We start from the raw sequence: 18,257 nt of genomic DNA, 5'->3' as shown, positions 1-18,257 counted from the left end.
CGTCATCGCTTCTGCCAGTACCGTACCGCGGGCGGTGAGTGCGGCAGATCATCGGCCCGTTGGCGGTCTACCACTGGTGCCACTGCCGTGCCGCGCAGGCGGCGCCTGCCTGGACCGCCCGGGCATGGCCACAGTCCCGTCTGCGCTCTAGGTGAGTAATCCCAGTACACGTTCGACCTCCACCTCACGTCCCCACGGCAGTCTTGAGATTGGGATCCGCTCGTCTCCATGGCAAGAGGGTACCTTTATTCCCCTTGTTGACTCTCCACCGCGCTATCATGGCTTCCAACGAGACCCGGGAGCTTGAGCTCATCGGCAAGGTCGAGTTGCGCATAGCGCTGGCCGACTCGGACGCGAAGCTGGAGTCTCTCCTCAACACCTACCTGTCTCCGCTTTTACTCAAGCTAGCTTCCGAGCATCCCAGCGTGCGTCAAAAGGTACGTTGTCTCTGTGCCTTATTACTTCCACCCGGTGGATTTTGCCGCATCTCCCGCCTTGGTCGCGAAGCAATCACGCCTCACGTGCTATGTCGCCGCTGATGCACCGCTTGACTTGCAGGTTATAGCCGTCTGTCAGCACATAAACACTCGTGTGAGACCACAGTGAGTCTTTTCCCCTGAAACTATCAATGAGTCTCTGGCTGACGTTTTCTTTTTCCTTCTCAGGGACATCAAATTACCTGTCGGTGCCCTGTTGAAGCAATTCAAAGAGCATGCCGACGTCCCGCTGATTCGCCATTTTGACCTTTTGTACATTCAGCGAGGGTTAGCGCGACAACCGCTCAACGATAAGCTTGACCTTTTGCCGGTACTGATCAACGGCATTGCCGCCGACACAGCCAAGGCAGCTCAACATGGATCGCAACTCTTCAACCTGTTGCTGCGTCTTCTGGCGCACTTCCGTCTACCACCACGAGGAAGCAAAGACGATGAGCAGTTGAGGGAAAGGCTTGGTGTCAGCGATGAAGATGCCAAGTTTCTGGCTTTCTGGTTCGGCAAGCTGATTCTTTTTTCTGTGGTCCGGACAGGACCTTCCGCAACGGGAACGTCTATTACCTGTCCAGGAATATCCTCCGATGAATACCAGTTCCTGTCACTCCAAGGGAGCCCAGGCGTCTGGGACCCATCGGCTGAAGGTGGCATGAATCTTGCAGAGGCCAAAGTCATGGCTTCAAAATTTCTCGCTAGTGGCATGTTCACCGACGAGGAGAGGTTATTTCCCGCCGTTTATGCGTCAGCAGACACAAACTCGCGAATCTCTGATATTGGTGATGATATGCTAAAGAGAACCCTTCCCAAAACAGATCTGGAAGATTCCAAAACCATTCGTCAGTTCTATGACATTTACTTTGGTAGCCAGACCCCTGGCGGCCCGCAGCCCGCAAGACCAGCCCTAAGGATCAAGATTCTGTCCTACCTCGCCAAATCCGTCAAAGCCACGACATTCACGGACAATGTCTGCCGACTTGTCGAGGAAGGTCTGACATTTGAATCAGGGGGCGACGGGGCCTCTTCTCAAGCCCCGGCTGGTGCTCGCGGTAGGGAGGTCTTCAAGTTGAGATCTGCAATTTTCACGTTTGTCAGTTTTCTGGCGCGTTGTGGATCACCATCTGATCTACGGGTTGTGGGACCTACGCTTGTGCATCGACTAAAATCCTTTGTCGAGGACCAAGGATGGCCAAAACCAAACCCAGGCGAAGACATTGCCTTGCGCGGGGTCGTTTTTGAAGTGATTGGCCTCCTCGCGAAAGCTGCGCCAGAAGAAACCATTCTTGAGCCGAACTTGAGCTTGCTCCGATGGCTGTTCAGATCTCTGAGCGAAGACAACTCTGGAAGGGATACTGCAGTCAGCATAGACGAATGTCTTTCAAGTGTTCTCGGTGCACTGTCATCTTTCAACAATGCCGAGATCCACAAGAGCCTCCGAGAATTACTTCTCGAACAAATGGAAGACGACACAAACAAAGATGACGAGCATTCGAAACCCCGCCGCAGCACTCGGTATGCTGCAGTGCGCTTCGCCAACAGATGCTTGCCGTACAGCGATGTTGTGGCTCGATGGATTGACATATTGGCCATAAGTGGTCCGTCGTCCGAAGGACAGGAAGTTCGAGAAGAGGGCAATCGTGGACTCGACCCACATTGGTCTTGCCTCTTGTACTCTTCATTAGACCGACCTAACGACGAGTTTTCATTCCCGGACTTTGAGAAGCTGTCAAAGTATCTGCTTTCCCTCTCAAACGAGCCGCCATCAAGCTCGAAGATACGTCCACGTCAACAAATCTTGCAGTTCAAGCAGCACTATGCGCATGCATATGCAGCCTCGTTTTCATACCTCCGTCGCATCTGCCTGAACGAAGCCCTTAGGACCCAGGATTATGATCTCCCAGTAGACGCCGACTGGGCGAGGAAGCTGGATACTGCTGTCTCAGCAGACATGCGCGCGAGAGATGCTGTCAAGTCCTACCTAATCAGAGCCACCGAAGAGCAAGGCCAAATACTGCATTCTGTCCTCGCTCTCATGTGTGGTGGCTTCGAGGGTCTCATATGGGAAGGGGGCGTAGGACTTGGCGAATGCGGCGAGAAATTTGTCGAACTCTGTGCCTTGAGTCATGACGATTTGCTGGACATGTCCGGTGCTGCACCGGCATTCAGGTCGCTCGAGCCGTGCATCCTGTCCAATCACGAGCCGACTCGAGCTGTTGCTGCACACGCATACGGCCTACTCGCAACTCACAGTGCTGTTATGGCATCGGACGCCGAAGAATCCCTCAATTTCTTGCTCGAAAAAGTAGCACCATGGCGGGAATCAGTGGGCAGTCAAGTCAATCAAGCTGCCGGTGCCCTCCTTGCGGTGGCGTACTACTGTAGCAGACTTGTTGCAAGACGGCGTCGCGGGTCTGCTTCTCAAGAAAATCTGGTCACGCTCTCCGCGAACCTTATCGACATTCTGAAGGAGTCCACTGATAAAACTTTGAGGGAATCGACATACCTGGCTCTCAGTCAGCTGGCTTTGTTCTATGTCATCAAGCCCGAGAACATTCCTGCCTTTGTGGTGGCCAAGGCCAACTATACCACCATCGTAGACGAGGTCATGAAGAGCGCCAAGGCCGGAAGCGAAAGAGCAATATTGGCTCTTGGACATTTCAGCATGGTGCCTGATGAGAAGGATGATGACCCGAACCTGAAGTACATCGAAGACCAGATTTTCGAACTTCATGAAGTCCGCCAAGCGGAATCCCAATTCGCCATTGGCGAGGCTGTCAGCTGCTTGGCCGCCAGCTGGGACTCTGCTGTGCTGGCACCGAAAATGGATATCGACGCTTCATTTCCGAGAGGGCCTTCAAGACTCAACACCCTGCCCCGAATCCTGGACCAAGTACTGGGGAATTGTCGCAAAACCAAGCCGGCGCTAAAGAAGGCGTCTGTAATCTGGCTCTTGTGTCTGGTTAAATTTTGCGGACACCTTTCTCAGGTCCAGACTCGATTGGGTGACTGTCAAAACGCATTCAAGCTTTGTCTGTCTGACCGCGACGAAGTCGTTCAAGAAGCGGCCTCTCGCGGGCTCGGCTTGGTTTACGAAAAGGGAGATCGGTCATTGAAAGACGATTTGGTCCGTGACCTCGTCGGCAGCTTCTCTGATAACAAACCAAAACTTTCTGGAAACGTTTCCGATGACACTCAGCTTTTCGAGCCTGGAGCTTTGCCAACAGGCGACGGCAGCGTAACGACGTACAAAGACATTCTCAATCTTGCTTCTGAAGTTGGCGATCCGAGTTTGGTGTACCGGTTCATGTCCTTAGCTTCCAACAACGCCATCTGGTCAAGTCGTGCTGCGTTTGGTCGATTTGGTCTCAGTACTGTCCTAAGCGACTCCAGTGTGGACGGGTATTTGGCGGCGAATCCAAAGCTCTATCCAAAGCTCTACAGATATCGGTAAGCGCCCTATTGAGAGGTGATATGACAGGGAGCTGACAAAATCAGCTTTGATCCGAATACCAATGTCCAACGCTCTATGAAAGACATTTGGGATGCACTTGTCAAGGACTCCAATGCCACCCTGAACCAACACTTTGACGCCATCATGCAAGATCTGTTGCAGAACATTCTAGGCAGAGAGTGGCGTGCTAGAGAAGCTTCGTGTGCCGCGATAGCTGATCTCGTCCAGGGCAGAGAAATCGAAAAGGTGAAAATCCCTCCTCCCATAGTATTTGTCCTGCTGACTGGTTCAATCTAGTACGAGAAATATCTGGGCGACATCTGGACTGCGTGCTTCAAAGTACTGGACGACATCAAAGACTCTGTCCGGAAAGCCGCCGCTGGTCTTGCTCGTGTCTTGGTTGGCATCTTGACCCGTAGCCTAGAATCTGGCGACGGTTCGTCCAAAAAGGCTAATAAAATGCTCGCACATGTCCTCCCTTTTCTGATGTCCAATTCTGGAATCGGATCAAGTGTGAAGGAGGCTCAAGCATTTGCCATGCACACTTTACTGGAGATCATCAAGAAGAGCAGTGCAAAGATTCTAAACCAGTACATTCCGGAACTCGTGGAGCGCCTCATCTCCTTCCTCAGCGACACGGAACATGAATCGATCAACATGCTGCACATGAAGGCGAAGGAGTACGGGCTTACAGAACAACAGATTGACGACGCACGCCTTGGCGGTATCAGGAAATCCCCAGTCATGGAGGCCATCGAATCTTGCATCGATCATCTCGACCCCGAGTCCATGGAGGCTTTGAAACCACGGCTCGAAAGCGCCATCAAGACTGCCATGAGCCTTCCCTCGAAGGTCGGCGCCAGCCGAGTACTCGTCTCCTTGACGACTCGCCGGAGCTTTTTGTTCAAACCGTACGCCGATCACTTCCTCAAGCTTCTTGAGAAGTTCATTCACGACCGCAATGAGACTGTGTCCGCTGCGTACGCCGCCGCCGTAGGATACCTCGCACGCCTGGCTTCGGACAAAGCACTGATGTCCTTAATCGCCTTCACCAAGCGCATGTACTTTGAGTCGGACAGCGAACGACACCGTGTTGAAGCTGGTGACATCATTGTTGCCTTCTCCAAACATGCGTCCGACAAGTTCAACTCGTTCTCCACAGAGTTGCTTCCGTTCATCTTTGTTGCAAAACACGATACAGCTGCTCCCGTGGCCGAGGTCTTCAATCGCGCATGGGATGACAATGTGGGTGGCTCCATGGCTGTCCAACTCTACGTCAAAGATATTGTTGAGCTGGCCCAAAAGTACTTGGACTCGCAGCAGTGGGCACTCAAGCACGCGGCTGCGAAGGCTATCGCTGGAGCTTCCAATGCGCTCGCCAGCTCCTTGGACGATATGACGCGCGCAAACGCCGAGATAGTGTGGCCGGCGCTGGTGAAGGCCGTAGATGGTAAGAGCTGGGAGGGCAAAGAAGAGGTCTTGAATGCGTTCGCGCGCTTCGTGGAGCGCAGCGGCCAATTGTGGAGGCCTGAAGAGCCTGTGCGAAAGGAGATTGGGAGGATTATTGTTCGCGAGTCAAAGCGACAGAACAAGACGTACCGGCAGTACGCTTTTGAGCCGCTGGGGCGAGTCGCCAGGGCACGGGATGACATTGAGAGGAGTTGGATGGTAGCGGACATCATCGAGCCGACCATTGACGAGTACACCGGAAAAGGTGACGGCGATGAGATGGATATTGACGACGGAGATGGTTTGCGCAAAGACGAAAAAGTGTAGGTCATCCTCCTCCCCTGCGAAGACCGCTGAGCACTAACCACCTCTACTCATCAATAGGCGCAACAAAACAAGCACCTCGGCCATCTTCGCCCTCATAGCCAGCATCCAACCTGCTTACCTTCCAACCGCGGATCAACTTACGCCAACAATCCTTCGCGCTCTGTCCTTGACCGCGCGCCTCAATACCCTCCACTCCCCGCCTATTCACGTCGCTGTCTTTGAAAACCTGGGTCTGCTCGTCGAGATCTGCGGCGCCTCCGACATCGACAAATCGGCGCTGCGCGACGTGCTGCAAAAGCTTTTGTTCGACCCGCGCTACGAGGGTCTCAGCGAGGCGCAGAGGCTCAAGCGCGCCGAAGCCATTGTCAAAGTCGCTAAGTGGTTAGGTGATGAGGGTGCTTGGGTCAAGGAGATGGTAGGGCGCGAGCTTGGCAGTGGAACTGAGAGGAGTGGAGATGTCAAGGCGGTTTTGGCCAAGGTGTTGGAGTAGCGGTTGGGAACGTGACGGAAACTGCCGCAAGGAAGAGCTACCGCAAGGTCAGCTTTGGTTGGGGTTGATGATGGGCTTACACGGCACGTGTGGCAAAGGAAGGCAACACTTTTGCAGGGCGGGTAATCTGTAGCATATGGGAGGCTGGACTTGAACCCTTCTTTGTCGTGTGAGGTTTCTGGGTCGAGGGACACATAATCGGACAAATAATGGAATGAAGGGGTTTAGGGCCCGACGCGTAGAGGTCAAAGTGACGAGATTCAACGGCAACACTGCTGTATGCGTTTGCGAAGTCTTAGTACGTATACATTTTGTATGCTCGCTGGTACAGCCAACCACTTGGACTCGCAGAGACGATGTGTGGGATGCGAGGTGAAAGTGAGGTGGTGGCGCCGGCGGCGCGATGGGTGATGATGGCGACGGCAGCATCAACACCACAGCAGCCATTACGATACAGCGACGACAACGCAGCAGCAACACAGCCTCCAGATCCGCAACTCGCCCTTCAAACCGAAAAGCACCTCAGGCAGCAAAATAGGCTACTTTATAAATAAAAATCCGAGTCTTCCTCTAACGCACTAGCTGACAGCCCCTTCAGGCGCAGTATGACCCAGTTGGCGGAATGATTCTGGGCCAGATTGGGGGGGTTGGTCGGCTGGTGGTCAGGGGTTCGATCTGCAGGTCGAGCACCCGGAGGGTGTATTATATCCGCCTACCCTCCTGCGGGCAGATGTAGGTCGCAGGTTCGCCTGCGGCTGAACTGTTTTGCCATTTTTGCTGCCAAATCACTCACCCACGCTTCACTTTTTCCTCGCTGTTTCTTTGTGGCTCCGTCTGCTGCTTGTAGTCCTGCTCCAGATGTGTACGGTCAATCATCCAAAGCAATAAACGGCTGGGTGAGTGGGCAAGGAGTCGGAGTCGTATCATACCTCAACAGCTCGGCGCACGCCTTCCTTCATGCCCACCCTCGGACTGTACCCCAACACTTCCCTCGCCGCCCTGCCACTCGCATACTTGGTTCCCAGCGCATCTCTCACGGCACCGGCACTCAACGCGAATTCAGCCCCTGTCAGCGCGCTCACTGCGTCGGCGCAAAGGCCCATCGTCCGCGCCACCATGGCCGGCACGCGTATCTCAGCGGGCGGCACGTGGCCGAGCTCAGCCCATACGGCGCGGCAAAAGTCGCGGAAGGGCAGCGGCGCGTCGTTTGTGATGAAGAATGCGCGGCCGGCGGCAGAAGGAGAGGAATCGTCGCCGTATCTGGAGATTTGGAGCAGGTTGCGGACGGCGAGGACGTGCGCATCAGCAGCGTTCGTCACGTAGGTGAAGTCGTAGAGGTTTGTGCAGGGGCCCAGGGCCACGACTGAAAGGGGGATTTGAAAGACGGAGGACGAGAACAAGGAGGATGGTGAGGGTGAAGACGTAGAGGGTGCAAGAGCTGCAATAGGAGGCAGTAGAGAGGGGTCGCCGGGCCCAAAAAGGACGGAGGGCCGGAGAGCACAAGTTAGAAAGCTGTGTGGAGTTGCTGGATTCAGGACGAGTTGCTCGGCGGCGGCCTTGAATTTCATGCTGAATTAGCTGCTCGTCACTTGATGTAGCATCAGGGCGAAGGGGAGACTGGGAAGAAAGATCATAAGAGAAGGAACCCAATACTTTCGATTGCCCGTAGAACAGCTCTGCCCTCCCAATTTGCACGCTCTCGTCCACATTGCGGTAGTCTGTATCAAGGTCGTCTCCAACTACCGTCAGGCTGCCCGTGTACACAATGGCTTTCACAGAATCGACCTCTCCGGCTGCGTCGAGAATGTTGCGCGTGCCGCCCACGTTGACCCCAAAAACCTCATTTCTTACTGCCGCGCTCTTGCTGTACCGCTTCGAACCAGCTGGAACTACCCCAGCCGTATGAATTATGACGGTGGGTGCCGTCTCGCGCACAACCCTTTTGACTGCTGCGGCATCGCGAAGGTCGACCTGGGCGTAATTGACCTTCTCATTGACTGCTGCGCCTTTCTCTGGTGGCTGGATGTCCAGGATCGTGTAACGATACTGCGGGTGCGCCTCCAGAAACGCGTCAACGATGGCGGAGCCGAGAAAGCCACAGCCACCGGTGACGACGACGTGCTCGTGTGGCATGGGTTGACAACGTGGACTCGATCGATTGGGTCAGGGTCTTTTGAGACGGCAGAAATTGGGTTTCAGGCGAGGACGAGACGGTTCGGCTCGAGGAGGTTGGGGATGAGACCTGCGTGCTGGGTTCCAATTTGGGCAGGGTTTCGCACCACCAGCACCAAGCAGCACGGCCGACGGCTACAACATGACGTCATCTATCACGGTCGAACACGGGCCAGGAGTCTCGTTATGAGGATGGAGGTTGTGGATGGTAGGAAAAGTCCTCGAGGATCCAGAGTTCCTCTGTCATCCTCGGCACCAAGTCGTTCCACGCCAACCGATCGCCGACTTCGGCCTGCAACCTCATCTCTGCACCAAAAATTTCCAACACCAAGTCAGTCGCAAGGAGTGCACCTCGCCAATCGAGCAGCGCAGAAGTCCACCAATCATGCGATTGAACGAGCACACCGGCAAGTCTGCCCGCCCCCCGACTTACTCAATCCTTGTCCAGTCGTCCCGCATCCCCAGCACAACTCCAGACAGACGAGGAAAGACTGACGCGAAACGGCCAACAGCCATTCTCACCCCGCGGACGCTCCTCGTCCCGTACTCACCTCACCATGTTCCCACCTACCATGAGTGGATGCAAGATGCCGAGCTGCGCGAGGCCACAGCATCGGAGCCACTGACGCTCGACGAGGAGTACGCCATGCAAGCATCGTGGCGCGGCGACGCCGACAAACTGACTTTCATCGCCTGCACCGCCCCCGTCCTGCCCGCGCTGTCTGCAGAAGAGCCCGAGGCCGAGCCCGCTGTGCAGGGGACCAAGCACGACGCGCCGGCGGCTATGATTGGAGACGTTAATTTGTTTTTGGTCGAGGACGATGAGGCAGAGGAAGAGGAGGTAGAGGACGAGGAAGCGCATGGCGCGCGGCAGCAAGCAGCGCGGGACGTCGGTGAGGCGGCGGCGACGGCTGTGCCCGTGATTGGCGAGGTCGAGATCATGGTGGCTTCCAAGGCGCACCAGGGCCAGGGCTTCGGTCACGCTGTGCTGCAGGCATTCTTGACGTACGTGCGGCGCAATTTGGACGCTGTGCTGGGCGAGTTCGTCGCGTCGTTGGGCGACCAATCCAAGCGTGGTGCTCGCTTAAGCTATCTGCGGGTCAAGATTGGTGCGGAGAACGCGAGGAGCGTGAGGCTATTCGAGAAGTTGGGCTTTGTGAAGGCATCGGAGAGTCCCAACTATTTTGGTGAGCTCGAGTTGCGCCTGGATGTGGACAAGGTTTGGGGAGACAGCAAAGATGCGATAGAAGTGCGGTACGAATTGCACTGACCTTGTTGTGTTGGAAACCATTACAAAAGTTCTATTATTTACAGCTATACCGTAGACTTCGACAAGAAGGGAAAAGAGCAGTACAAGCCAGCGTGGAAAAGAAGGACTCGCTGGAGAAATTGAGGAATTGTGCCAAATCGCCGTGTCCTAGTATGCTGCTTCAAGACGTCTTTTTTCGTGAACACGTCGGTCTCATTAGGTCGTGTCGTTACGGCCTCCAGAACTTCCAACCCTCCCTGACACCACCTTCTCCTTCGCCTTCTGGCAAACGAATGTTGACGCCGACAAGCTGCTCGATTCCGGCGTTGCCCTCAGCTCTGAGGAACTTCTCCTGATCAATCTCCTCACCTCCTTCCTCACTCGAACCATTGTGCAACACTGCCGGCCATAGCACACCAACACCATCACCGGCCAAGGTTGTTTCGAATTTTTCAAATCCTTCGCTCTCGAGCTTTCGTTCGAGGTTGCTCAGGACGACACTCTTCTCGGCCAGTTTCTCCCCCTCGCCGTTTAATGAGGGCTCGCGTCCGCTGGCTTCTGGTTTCAAAATCGTGATGGCGCATCCACCACCACCCGCCCCGGTCAACTTTGTCCACCCGATCCCGGTGTGGTCAATGAGGGCTCGGATGCGTTCCAACTTGGGATGCGAGACGCCAAGAGAGACGAGGAGACCATGGTTGATTGAAATCAGCTCACCGAGATGCTGCAACGACGCAGGATCCTGGGCATTGAAATTTTCCTGGCTGATGAGCGAGTGTGCAGACTCGGTGACGTCGTTGATGGCATTTAGCAAATGCGAAGCGATGACGGGATGGGTCTTTCTCAAGGTGCCGACCTTGGCTACTTCGATAGCTGTGCTACGCGATTGACGTGTGTTGACGAGAAGAAGAGGGAGCTCCGGAAAGTCGCGCAGAGGGATAACGGTGGGTGGCTTTGCGTAGTCTTCCCTCCGGAACAAGACAGCCTTGCCGCCACTCGAAACAGTGTTGTCGACGCCAGAGGGATTTCCATGAATGCACATTTCCGCAACAAAAGCCCATCTGTTGATACGTTCAATCTGGACTTCAGACTCTGCAGAAGGTTGGTCTGGGTGAGGGCCACTCAGAGCTCTGATCTGGAGTAGCAGTGACGCAGCCAGACAGACTCCAATACTTGCGCTGCTTCCCAAGCCTGCGCCGATAGGTATGGTGGAACGAAGAGTGTAGACACAAGGCGAAGATCGTGAAGAGCCGAGCGAGAGGAAAAGGTAGAGGAAGGCGCTCGCGGAAGCCTGGTGAATCTTGCGAATCGACTCGGGCAGGTCTTGCGACACGACTTTGATATGCGGCTGCAGCGCGTCGACAAGGTCTTGGTCTAGGGAGGTGACAAGGTCGTAGTAGTATTTCTTTTTGTCCGGGGCAGAGAAAATTGACCAAGGCAGGTCATCTATGTTCCAGGTGTGGTTGAGGTCAATGTCGGGGAAGCGCAATGAGACGGTGCGCTTGGATTTGGAGAGGAAGCTAACGAGCAGATATGAGCGCAAAGAGATGGCAGCAGCAATGGCAGCCTGTGACATGTTAGCGACAGATCAACAGGCATGGCGGGAGGGCGGCTTGCCTTGCCGTGGACGACGGCGTGCTCTCCATAGACTATGACTTTGCCTGGAGCAGAGACCATGAAAGGAGGCATGAGAGGCAGCGAATTCCGGCGGGTGGAGCTTGTCCGCGCGTGGTTGACGACGCCGTTTCCATTCAGCTCTGAAGCTGCCATGATGCTCGCGAGCGAGTCTGGGGACTGTACGGAGGTTTCACTGTCGGTGTCGGTCTTTTTGAGTTGAGACGTGTCGACGGCGAGAGTCGCGTCGGCGGCGGCGGTCATTGTCTAGGCCCTGGCGCAGCAGGTGGCCTTGCGAGATTGGCAATGGCGGGGGAGGTATGCTAAGGTAGACAAAGGCGGAGAGCAAGAGAATGAGGTGCTGGAGAAGAAAGAAATGGAGAAAGTCGGTGGGAAATCTGGGGTTGTCCCTGGCCGCAGCAGAGCACCGCAGGGACCTGGAAGCGGTGATCGGCGCAGCACTCGCTCCTGTCAGGTCAGGAACCAAGACTGCCGTGGACCGTTGCGGTGCGACTTTGTATTCTCAACGTCTTCGGCAGCCGTTTTATGTGGCCGTCGTCTGGCCAGGCGTAATGTGGAAAAAGAAAAGAAAAGAAAAAAAAACCGAAAGCCTCAAATCCAAAGCTTCTTTGGCCCTCGCAGCGTACAGATGCAGCCTCCTGCGTGAAGGCGATCGAGGCAGCCAATCACGACCGAGAAGTAGGCCTCATCGGCTCATTTGTGACAGGGCGAGAAGTGAGCTGGGGGGTTCAGCAGTCACTTCAGCCACACACGATGCGACATGATTTCATCCAGATGCTTACAGGCATAGCTTAAAACAACCTACATTCGTCGTTCCGCTCCATCTGCAGCACCCATCTCGACTCCCGCCCCGCGGCCCATTCCGGTTCCGTCCACAGTCACGTGGCGATAACTGCGGCGATAAGCTACGGACATGGAACGGAACGGCGTCATTGTCGTGTAGGTATTTCCGAGTCGAAGCACCCAGAGAATGTCCTATCATTCCAACCACCCCATCTCGCATCATGGCGTCCGCTCGGGTCCCCGCTGTTCGGCACTTCCTCACAAGGCCATTGACCGTCCCTCGCTTCGCTCACCGACGATGGGCCCAAGTCCACGACGTGCGCTTCCTCGCGACCCACGGCACCCAAGAACGCGTTCTGGCAAAGTACAAGGAGAAGCTGGAGCGCAAGGCGAAAGAGTAGGGCCATGTCATACAAAAAACCTCTGGTCACCGAGGCTGACACTGGGCTGACAGAGAGGGCAAAAAGGACATTGGCGAGCTCAAGCAAGCATACAAGGACAAAATCGACGACTTGCGAAAGAAGGCCTCTGTCCCTGGCGCTACGGCACCGTTGACGCCTGAGCAGCAGTCAGCAATCTCGTCTGCTTCGTCCCAACCCAACCCGCCGCCATTCACTCCGCCACCTCCCCCGACGCAGCCCTCGGCTTCGGGCTCCAAGACGCCACCCGGCGTAAAGACCCTCGACTCTTTCATCGACGTTCAAAAAACTGCCGACCTGCCTGAAAAGGAAATCGAAGTCTTGTGGCGTCTTAGGCATGCCAGTAACTCGCAGTCTCTCTGTGCTGCCCTTACTACCGACGTGTGGGAAAACATCCATCACAACGCGCGCCGCCACCCGCAGTTCATTCTTCCCCTACCGCGGGAAACTAATGGAGAGCAAGGCGCCGAAATTCATTTTATGCAATGGACCTTTCCCACCGAAAACACCACGACGGTGCTCTTCACCCACCTCGCCGAATACAAGCTTCGCGCTGAATATTCTTCGCCACACACGACCGTCTCTTTCCACGCCGATATGGCCGGTTCCAAGGGTCTTGTCCTTGTCCAAGGCAACGTCATGCCCCATCGTGGTGTGTCGGTAGACGAAGGGAAATGGTTGCTCATGTGCCTACAGAAATTCTATGGCTTGCAAGCTGAAGAAGCTGGAGGCAGCCGCAAGAAGCTCCTAGAAATGTTCACTCGTGGTGACAGCGCGTTCAGGGTGAACGAAGTCCTAGATGAAGCAGAGAAAATATGAGTAAGCAACGTCGGCTTGCAAGATATCCAATGCCGAACGAAGCTTGGCAAGCGGTGGTATGTGCCTGGAAACGTGAACTGAATACTGCAGGTCTTTAGACACAAGGGGTTTCCACTCATGGTGATGATGTTTGTATCACGAAGATCATCTCCGAGTTCAGTACGCAAGTGGTAAGGAAGTGTCATCATTTTGGGAGGGTTCCTCAATCGGATCGATGTAACCACGCTTCCTCTAAGTACATTTTCATCCAATCTTCCGCTTCATTATTCCATTTTCTCACCATGTCTGTCACGCTTTGGTCGCGTTGCTCAATCACAGTCTCCTAGTTCCAAGATTCGCATGTTACCAAAACAATCCAGCGCCGGCGCCCAGGCCCATCCAGAGCGTGCCAAAGACAATCCATAGATTGTTGGAAGCCCCAATCATCTTCTCTGACGGTATCCCGTGGGAAGTTCTGTTGCCTGCAGTTCCAGTTGCCGTGGCGACAAACGGCCTGGTTCCAGTCGTGTTTACGGACACCGTCACAGAAATCTCAACGGTGCCGCTTGTGCTCACGCTGATGCTAAAATTTGCCCCCTCGGTTGTAGTTGGAACAGCCACACCTGGTGTCGTATACGATCCGACGAGACCAGTCTCATTGACAGTCCCCGTGGGAATGTTCTTGAGGGGAGTACCCTCGGTCATGGGGGGCAATCCTTCTTCATCGGGCGGATTCGCCTCGGGCGGAGGTGCGCCGGCATTGAGAATAGGGGCATCTTCGTCTGGCGAATAGTCGTGTCTTTGTGCCTCGACAGCATCATCTACTTCGTTTTTCGCATCCGGAACAGGAGGGATAGCACCGATATAATCCGGAACATTGGGATCATTGTTTTGCGGCTGCACTATTTCGACAGGATGTGCAGCGCGCCGCTCGAGATTCGGAGCGACATTAGGTAGGCCCTATAACCAAGCGTCAAGATGAGGTCATTACAGGTATGTGCAGTTCGCTCTTGTTCACAATCTCTTATAAAACAGCTTTGAGAAGAAAGTTTCGTGCTTGGACGTGTCAAGATACGACACTCACCCGTTTAACTTTGAAGTTTGAATCCGGGTTGCCCCATCCAGGACAAAGGGCACTGAGAGCAAGGAGGGCGAAGGAGCTAATCGTTTTTGATTGGAACATTACTGACTTTGATGTGCGGTTAAGCGACGATGCGACAAGCGCCGACGTGTCTGATTGCCATGACACCGAGGAGAGCGTCTGGGACAGTTGTGATCCCTATTTGCGCTGCAGTGAATAAGCTCAAAGGGCCGACGCGTCATTGCGAATGACATTCGTCGATTTTTACAGCGATACCCAGTCTGGACGTCAACCTTAAGCCCAACCCCGCCAACAATCTTCGATGCCCTCCCGCGCCGACGATGCCTCACCTGTCGTTGCCTCGCCATCTTTCCACCACCTCTACGCCACCTGGGGATTGTCAGCTCGCCGGGGATCAACATGCACAGCCGAGTTTACCAGCGGTGATGGGCGCAGCGCACTACCCTTGACATGGACCATCCACTCCAGGCGGAGTTGCACACTGTTGGATGTCGACACCGGCAGCAGCGACCCGGACGTTGAAAATTCAAATGATGGAGATGGCGCAAGCTATTGGCTCTCAACAGCTGCAGCAGTTACTCCGGACGCCTTACTTTGGGGTAATTGCCGTCAACCACCGCATGCCGACTCAAAGCTAAGCTTGCGTCGAGTCACACCCACACAACATCAAAGCTCGAGACGAAACGGACTTCTTGAGGGTGTTTGCGATCCGCAGATTGGCGTTTCATTCCACGCTGAACAGACCACTCTTGCTGATGACGGGCATGCCGCCGGAGCGAGAACTGTCTTGCGCTTCGAAATGCTGGGTTGCTTGCAGATGCAGATGTTTCTTGAAGCTGAACTCTATTTTTATCCTCAGCCAACATCGTCACTGCGTCTCCCGGGACACAGGTTGCGGTCGGTCCAATTTCGGAAGACAGGTTTATAGTTTTCTGCCTACAACTTCACGTCTCCAAACTTACTCATTGGACAGGAAGCCTTCGCCGAGCCCTGTCTGTGCACTGCAGGCTACCATGGCGCCGATGCTGCCACCGGCACTGCCAACGGCATTGGTGGCAGGCAGTTCGATCAATTGCTTTGACACGTCGTCGTCGTTGCCGGGTAGGGCGTCTTCGAGGCTGGATAGTTACCACTTTCGGAATAGATCGGGCAAGGAAATGGGTTGCTCGATTGTCAGGTACCCACCGCTGCGCCGTAAACACCACCTTTGCGCTCGTTCCGGCATTGGCTTCGCTCGGAACCAAGCAAAATGACAGCCAAACGTAGCTTCAAGTCACCCGGTGTACCCAAGATTCTGATTCAAAGACCAGCCTCTACCTTGGCACGGCAACCATGCACCTCGTAACGTTATCGGATGCCGGTATAAATCTTCTCGCCCTTCCCACTTCTTACCTTCCACCTACAGCCGCCCATACGTTCGCTTGAAATTCTGGTCCTGCCTGTCACTTGACAACTCTTCCAGTCGTTCTGCCATTTCACCTCCATCAAAGGTCGACCAACGAAAATGAGAATCGCCAACGTCGTCCCCCTCGCCTTCTTCGGCACTTTGGTGGCTGCCACCATAGACATCAAAATCATCGCCGAGTCTTGTGCTGGTACCTACTTCCAGCAAGCAATGCAAGCGCCCGAAAACCCGTGCAAGCCCGCGGATAACTACGAGTGCGTCTGCGGAGCTGGCTTCGGGTTTGTGTCGAATTTCCTAGTCCAGGCTCTGGCACAAAACCCCGGTTCCTGCCAAGGAAATCAGCTCTTGGGTGAGTTTCCGCCGTCCTCCGCGTATCCAGTCAACCCGCCAGCATGTTTTCTTGCGTTCAAGGGACGAGCGGTATCACTGTTGCACCTATCCACCACCATTTTCGCGTCGTCCTTGATCACACTGCTAAATAACAACGTACTAACATCATCGACAGACCTCCAAGACAAGGCCAAACAAGCCTGCAACCTTCAAGGCAACGTTCAGGGTGGATCTCAGGGTGGAGTCCAGGGTAATGTGGAAGGTGGTGCTGGAGCTCCCGCTGGTGTGACAACGCCGCCTACGACGCCGGTCACGACGCCCCCCGTCACGCCTCCCATCACTCCAAACGTCACCATCCCCACTGGCATCATTCCTCCTGGAGGCAACAACACGCCGCCGGTCGGCACGCCCACTTCTCCCTCTGTGTTCACTGGCGCTGCGGCAACTGCCGCGATTGGGCAGATGGTCGGTGCCGCCGGAGCTGTCGCTGCGGCCATGGCGTTTGGTATGTAGAGATTGGTTTCACGAAATTGGGATATTTACCATGCGAGGGCAAGGGAAAGCAGTATGTGAATTCCGCAAGGAAGTATGTATGTTCTAGCGATGTTCATGTTGCTCTACCTAGATCTACGGGTCTATGCGTTTGTTCTCGCAAGCAACGAAACGGCGGGCGGCAAGTGTCTCAGACTCTTTTTCTTCGCTTCTCTCATCGTCGTACTAGTGACGATGGCTTGCCATAACGGTAGTTTTTAATAGCATCATTTATTACGCACTTCAGTTTCCACTTGTCAATACATCTTGACCTCCACTTTCAGGTATGCTTAACTGCTTCCAATAATCGACGAAAAGTAGATCTGGGATTCAGTAGCAGACGTCCAGATCACGAGGGCTGGCTCGCTCGCGCGCCCGAACCTGCTCTTCCATGAATGGGGGGAATTGGGATGAGTGAGGGGCGTCTGATAAGCTTCGTCGACCGTCCGCCCCGTGCAAGAGTAGCTTTCGTACCTGAAATCTTGCCTTTCTCTCTGGCGCCACTTCTGGCCGCCTGCAGCATAACCCAGCAAGCCAGCCGGCCAGCGCCAGCCAGTCGACTGACAATCGACGCTGCACCGACCGACTGACTGCCCCCCGGGGCGAACTGAAGCAGAAGGTTCTCACCCGCGTCCCAAGGCTTCCGTCACTTTCTCTCTACGCTCCATCTGGCCGTCGGCCCAGTCGATCAGTCGGCTCTCGGAGTCACCATCCATCGCAGTGATGTGCATCCGGCAGTCCGTCGCCGTCTGCGCTCCATTTCCTTTGCCCCATCCATCCGACGAGCATCGGATACTTGGCCCAACTGGATTCGCCGACTTTCCTTTCGTCTGCCCAGAGCTAGCAATTTCCACAACAGGCGCGGCTAGCTCCACGCCTGCCGGCCTGCCGTACAATCGCACGCGTCTTTTTTCCTCTCCCGCCCGTCGGCCAGCCTGTAGACACCGATTGCTGCGTTCATGCTGCGCGCCACCCAACGCAGTTAGAGTTTGCTGCTGCTGCTGCTGCTCGAGCGTCTGGAAAGTTTGCGTCTGAGCCGGGTTCGTGTGACGCGCGCTCCTTTCCACACGCACGCTCTTCCATTCGTCGCCTGATAGCCGTCCACCGAGGGTCACGCTTGGTCGCCGGCTTTGGCCTGCGGGAGATTCCTTTTAGGAGGAGTGGTTGTATTGTTTTTTTTTTAAGCCACAATTGGTTCGTCGATCAGTGGATTGGGAGTGCTTGATTATTGCTTGATTTTGAATCGTGTCCATTTGCTTGCCGGTCTTTTAGATCGCTTTGGCGTAGAATGATGCGATTGGCTTGGATCGGGCGCGGATAGACCGTGGGCTGGGGAGGTGAGTATGATGAGAAGGCAGAGTGGAGCCGCAAATTACTCAAACCGTCTCTCCCGTCCGCTAAGCAGCGTTTCAAGAGTCGCGTGTCGAAGTTTCTCGTTTCCTCCGTTCGTCTCTTCGCCGTTATAGCTAAGAAGACGCACTTTTGCCATGGTGAGTTGGATGATGGCGCATCTATCCTAAATAGCGACACGCTCTTTTCCTGGGTAAACAAGAAAGAAGGCGAGATGACAAGATTCGATGGATTTCAAAACGCATTTCTTTTGTTTCGGAAGACGCAATCTGCTATTG

The 18,257-nt window shown here is 54.8% G+C and overlaps 8 protein-coding genes across 8 annotated transcripts; 5 read left to right on the top strand and 3 right to left on the bottom strand.

The window, feature by feature from the left end:
- Positions 1–127: 127 nt before the first annotated feature.
- J3D65DRAFT_613723 (proteasome stabiliser-domain-containing protein) lies at positions 128–6,548 on the top strand. Its single transcript, XM_066799142.1, has 6 exons — positions 128–437; positions 559–602; positions 666–3,935; positions 3,984–4,185; positions 4,237–5,711; positions 5,773–6,548. The coding sequence occupies exons 1-6, from the start codon at positions 279–281 to the stop codon at positions 6,203–6,205; spliced, it is 5,583 nt and encodes a 1,860-aa protein (XP_066658708.1). The 5' UTR covers positions 128–278; the 3' UTR covers positions 6,206–6,548.
- Positions 6,549–6,823: 275 nt separating this feature from the next.
- On the bottom strand, positions 6,824–8,460 carry J3D65DRAFT_214827 (C-3 sterol dehydrogenase/C-4 decarboxylase-like protein). The gene is made up of 3 exons (XM_066794524.1): positions 7,859–8,460; positions 7,135–7,761; positions 6,824–7,054 (listed from the first exon to the last, which is right to left on the bottom strand). The coding sequence occupies exons 1-3, from the start codon at positions 8,336–8,338 to the stop codon at positions 6,995–6,997; spliced, it is 1,167 nt and encodes a 388-aa protein (XP_066658707.1). The 5' UTR covers positions 8,339–8,460; the 3' UTR covers positions 6,824–6,994.
- J3D65DRAFT_613717 (GNAT domain-containing protein) lies at positions 8,376–9,782 on the top strand. The gene is made up of 2 exons (XM_066799141.1): positions 8,376–8,784; positions 8,890–9,782. Exons 1-2 carry the CDS (start codon positions 8,583–8,585, stop codon positions 9,645–9,647), a joined length of 960 nt encoding a protein of 319 aa, XP_066658706.1. The 5' UTR covers positions 8,376–8,582; the 3' UTR covers positions 9,648–9,782.
- On the bottom strand, positions 9,619–11,857 carry J3D65DRAFT_613715 (ribosomal protein S5 domain 2-type protein). The gene is made up of 2 exons (XM_066799140.1): positions 11,244–11,857; positions 9,619–11,193 (listed from the first exon to the last, which is right to left on the bottom strand). The coding sequence occupies exons 1-2, from the start codon at positions 11,502–11,504 to the stop codon at positions 9,856–9,858; spliced, it is 1,599 nt and encodes a 532-aa protein (XP_066658705.1). The 5' UTR covers positions 11,505–11,857; the 3' UTR covers positions 9,619–9,855.
- A 288-nt stretch (positions 11,858–12,145) lies between these two features.
- Positions 12,146–13,498, top strand: J3D65DRAFT_214787 (ATP11 protein-domain-containing protein). The gene is made up of 3 exons (XM_066794522.1): positions 12,146–12,441; positions 12,499–13,282; positions 13,373–13,498. Exons 1-2 carry the CDS (start codon positions 12,266–12,268, stop codon positions 13,280–13,282), a joined length of 960 nt encoding a protein of 319 aa, XP_066658704.1. The 5' UTR covers positions 12,146–12,265; the 3' UTR covers positions 13,373–13,498.
- Positions 13,182–14,444, bottom strand: J3D65DRAFT_690473 (uncharacterized protein; the record flags this gene model as incomplete). Its single annotated transcript, XM_066803907.1, has 2 exons — positions 13,182–14,221; positions 14,346–14,444. The coding sequence occupies 2 exons, from the start codon at positions 14,442–14,444 to the stop codon at positions 13,625–13,627; spliced, it is 696 nt and encodes a 231-aa protein (XP_066658703.1). The 3' UTR covers positions 13,182–13,624.
- Positions 14,209–15,748, top strand: J3D65DRAFT_214776 (uncharacterized protein). The gene is made up of 4 exons (XM_066794520.1): positions 14,209–14,254; positions 14,469–14,962; positions 15,014–15,283; positions 15,337–15,748. Exons 2-4 carry the CDS (start codon positions 14,665–14,667, stop codon positions 15,627–15,629), a joined length of 861 nt encoding a protein of 286 aa, XP_066658702.1. The 5' UTR covers positions 14,209–14,254; positions 14,469–14,664; the 3' UTR covers positions 15,630–15,748.
- J3D65DRAFT_214777 (uncharacterized protein) lies at positions 15,749–16,785 on the top strand. The gene is made up of 2 exons (XM_066794521.1): positions 15,749–16,117; positions 16,274–16,785. The coding sequence occupies exons 1-2, from the start codon at positions 15,868–15,870 to the stop codon at positions 16,609–16,611; spliced, it is 588 nt and encodes a 195-aa protein (XP_066658701.1). The 5' UTR covers positions 15,749–15,867; the 3' UTR covers positions 16,612–16,785.
- Positions 16,786–18,257: the final 1,472 nt, after the last annotated feature.

This window comes from Phyllosticta citribraziliensis (genome assembly GCF_038025025.1).
Source record: "Phyllosticta citribraziliensis strain CPC 17464 chromosome Unknown J3D65scaffold_2, whole genome shotgun sequence".
Lineage (NCBI taxonomy): Eukaryota > Fungi > Ascomycota > Dothideomycetes > Botryosphaeriales > Phyllostictaceae > Phyllosticta > Phyllosticta citribraziliensis.
The sequence above is the reverse complement of the archived record's forward strand: the minus strand, read 5'-3'. Positions and strand labels throughout refer to the sequence as shown.

What these genes read in the sequence shown, in the direction of transcription:
- J3D65DRAFT_214787 (XM_066794522.1), top strand. Translation starts at nt 12,266, where the DNA reads ATGGCGTCCGCTCGGGTCCCCGCTGTTCGGCACTTCCTCACAAGGCCA. An exon ending in CTGGAGCGCAAGGCGAAAGA is followed by an intron (nt 12,442 to 12,498) that starts GTAGGGCCATGT and finishes CTGGGCTGACAG; the next exon opens with AGAGGGCAAAAAGGACATTG.
- J3D65DRAFT_613715 (XM_066799140.1), bottom strand. Translation starts at nt 11,504, where the DNA reads ATGACCGCCGCCGCCGACGCGACTCTCGCCGTCGACACGTCTCAACTC. An exon ending in ACGCCGTCGTCCACGGCAAG is followed by an intron (nt 11,194 to 11,243) that starts GCAAGCCGCCCT and finishes AACATGTCACAG; the next exon opens with GCTGCCATTGCTGCTGCCAT.
- J3D65DRAFT_613717 (XM_066799141.1), top strand. Translation starts at nt 8,583, where the DNA reads ATGGTAGGAAAAGTCCTCGAGGATCCAGAGTTCCTCTGTCATCCTCGG. An exon ending in GCGATTGAACGAGCACACCG is followed by an intron (nt 8,785 to 8,889) that starts GCAAGTCTGCCC and finishes AACGGCCAACAG; the next exon opens with CCATTCTCACCCCGCGGACG.
- J3D65DRAFT_214827 (XM_066794524.1), bottom strand. Translation starts at nt 8,338, where the DNA reads ATGCCACACGAGCACGTCGTCGTCACCGGTGGCTGTGGCTTTCTCGGC. An exon ending in TGTTCTACGGGCAATCGAAA is followed by an intron (nt 7,762 to 7,858) that starts GTATTGGGTTCC and finishes ATGAAATTCAAG; the next exon opens with GCCGCCGCCGAGCAACTCGT. An exon ending in GCGTGCGCCGAGCTGTTGAG is followed by an intron (nt 7,055 to 7,134) that starts GTATGATACGAC and finishes CATCTGGAGCAG; the next exon opens with GACTACAAGCAGCAGACGGA.
- J3D65DRAFT_214777 (XM_066794521.1), top strand. Translation starts at nt 15,868, where the DNA reads ATGAGAATCGCCAACGTCGTCCCCCTCGCCTTCTTCGGCACTTTGGTG. An exon ending in CCAAGGAAATCAGCTCTTGG is followed by an intron (nt 16,118 to 16,273) that starts GTGAGTTTCCGC and finishes CATCATCGACAG; the next exon opens with ACCTCCAAGACAAGGCCAAA.
- J3D65DRAFT_613723 (XM_066799142.1), top strand. Translation starts at nt 279, where the DNA reads ATGGCTTCCAACGAGACCCGGGAGCTTGAGCTCATCGGCAAGGTCGAG. An exon ending in CCAAAGCTCTACAGATATCG is followed by an intron (nt 3,936 to 3,983) that starts GTAAGCGCCCTA and finishes TGACAAAATCAG; the next exon opens with CTTTGATCCGAATACCAATG. An exon ending in TTGCGCAAAGACGAAAAAGT is followed by an intron (nt 5,712 to 5,772) that starts GTAGGTCATCCT and finishes ACTCATCAATAG; the next exon opens with GCGCAACAAAACAAGCACCT.
- J3D65DRAFT_214776 (XM_066794520.1), top strand. Translation starts at nt 14,665, where the DNA reads ATGCCCTCCCGCGCCGACGATGCCTCACCTGTCGTTGCCTCGCCATCT. An exon ending in TCCGGACGCCTTACTTTGGG is followed by an intron (nt 14,963 to 15,013) that starts GTAATTGCCGTC and finishes GCTTGCGTCGAG; the next exon opens with TCACACCCACACAACATCAA. An exon ending in GGTCCAATTTCGGAAGACAG is followed by an intron (nt 15,284 to 15,336) that starts GTTTATAGTTTT and finishes CTCATTGGACAG; the next exon opens with GAAGCCTTCGCCGAGCCCTG.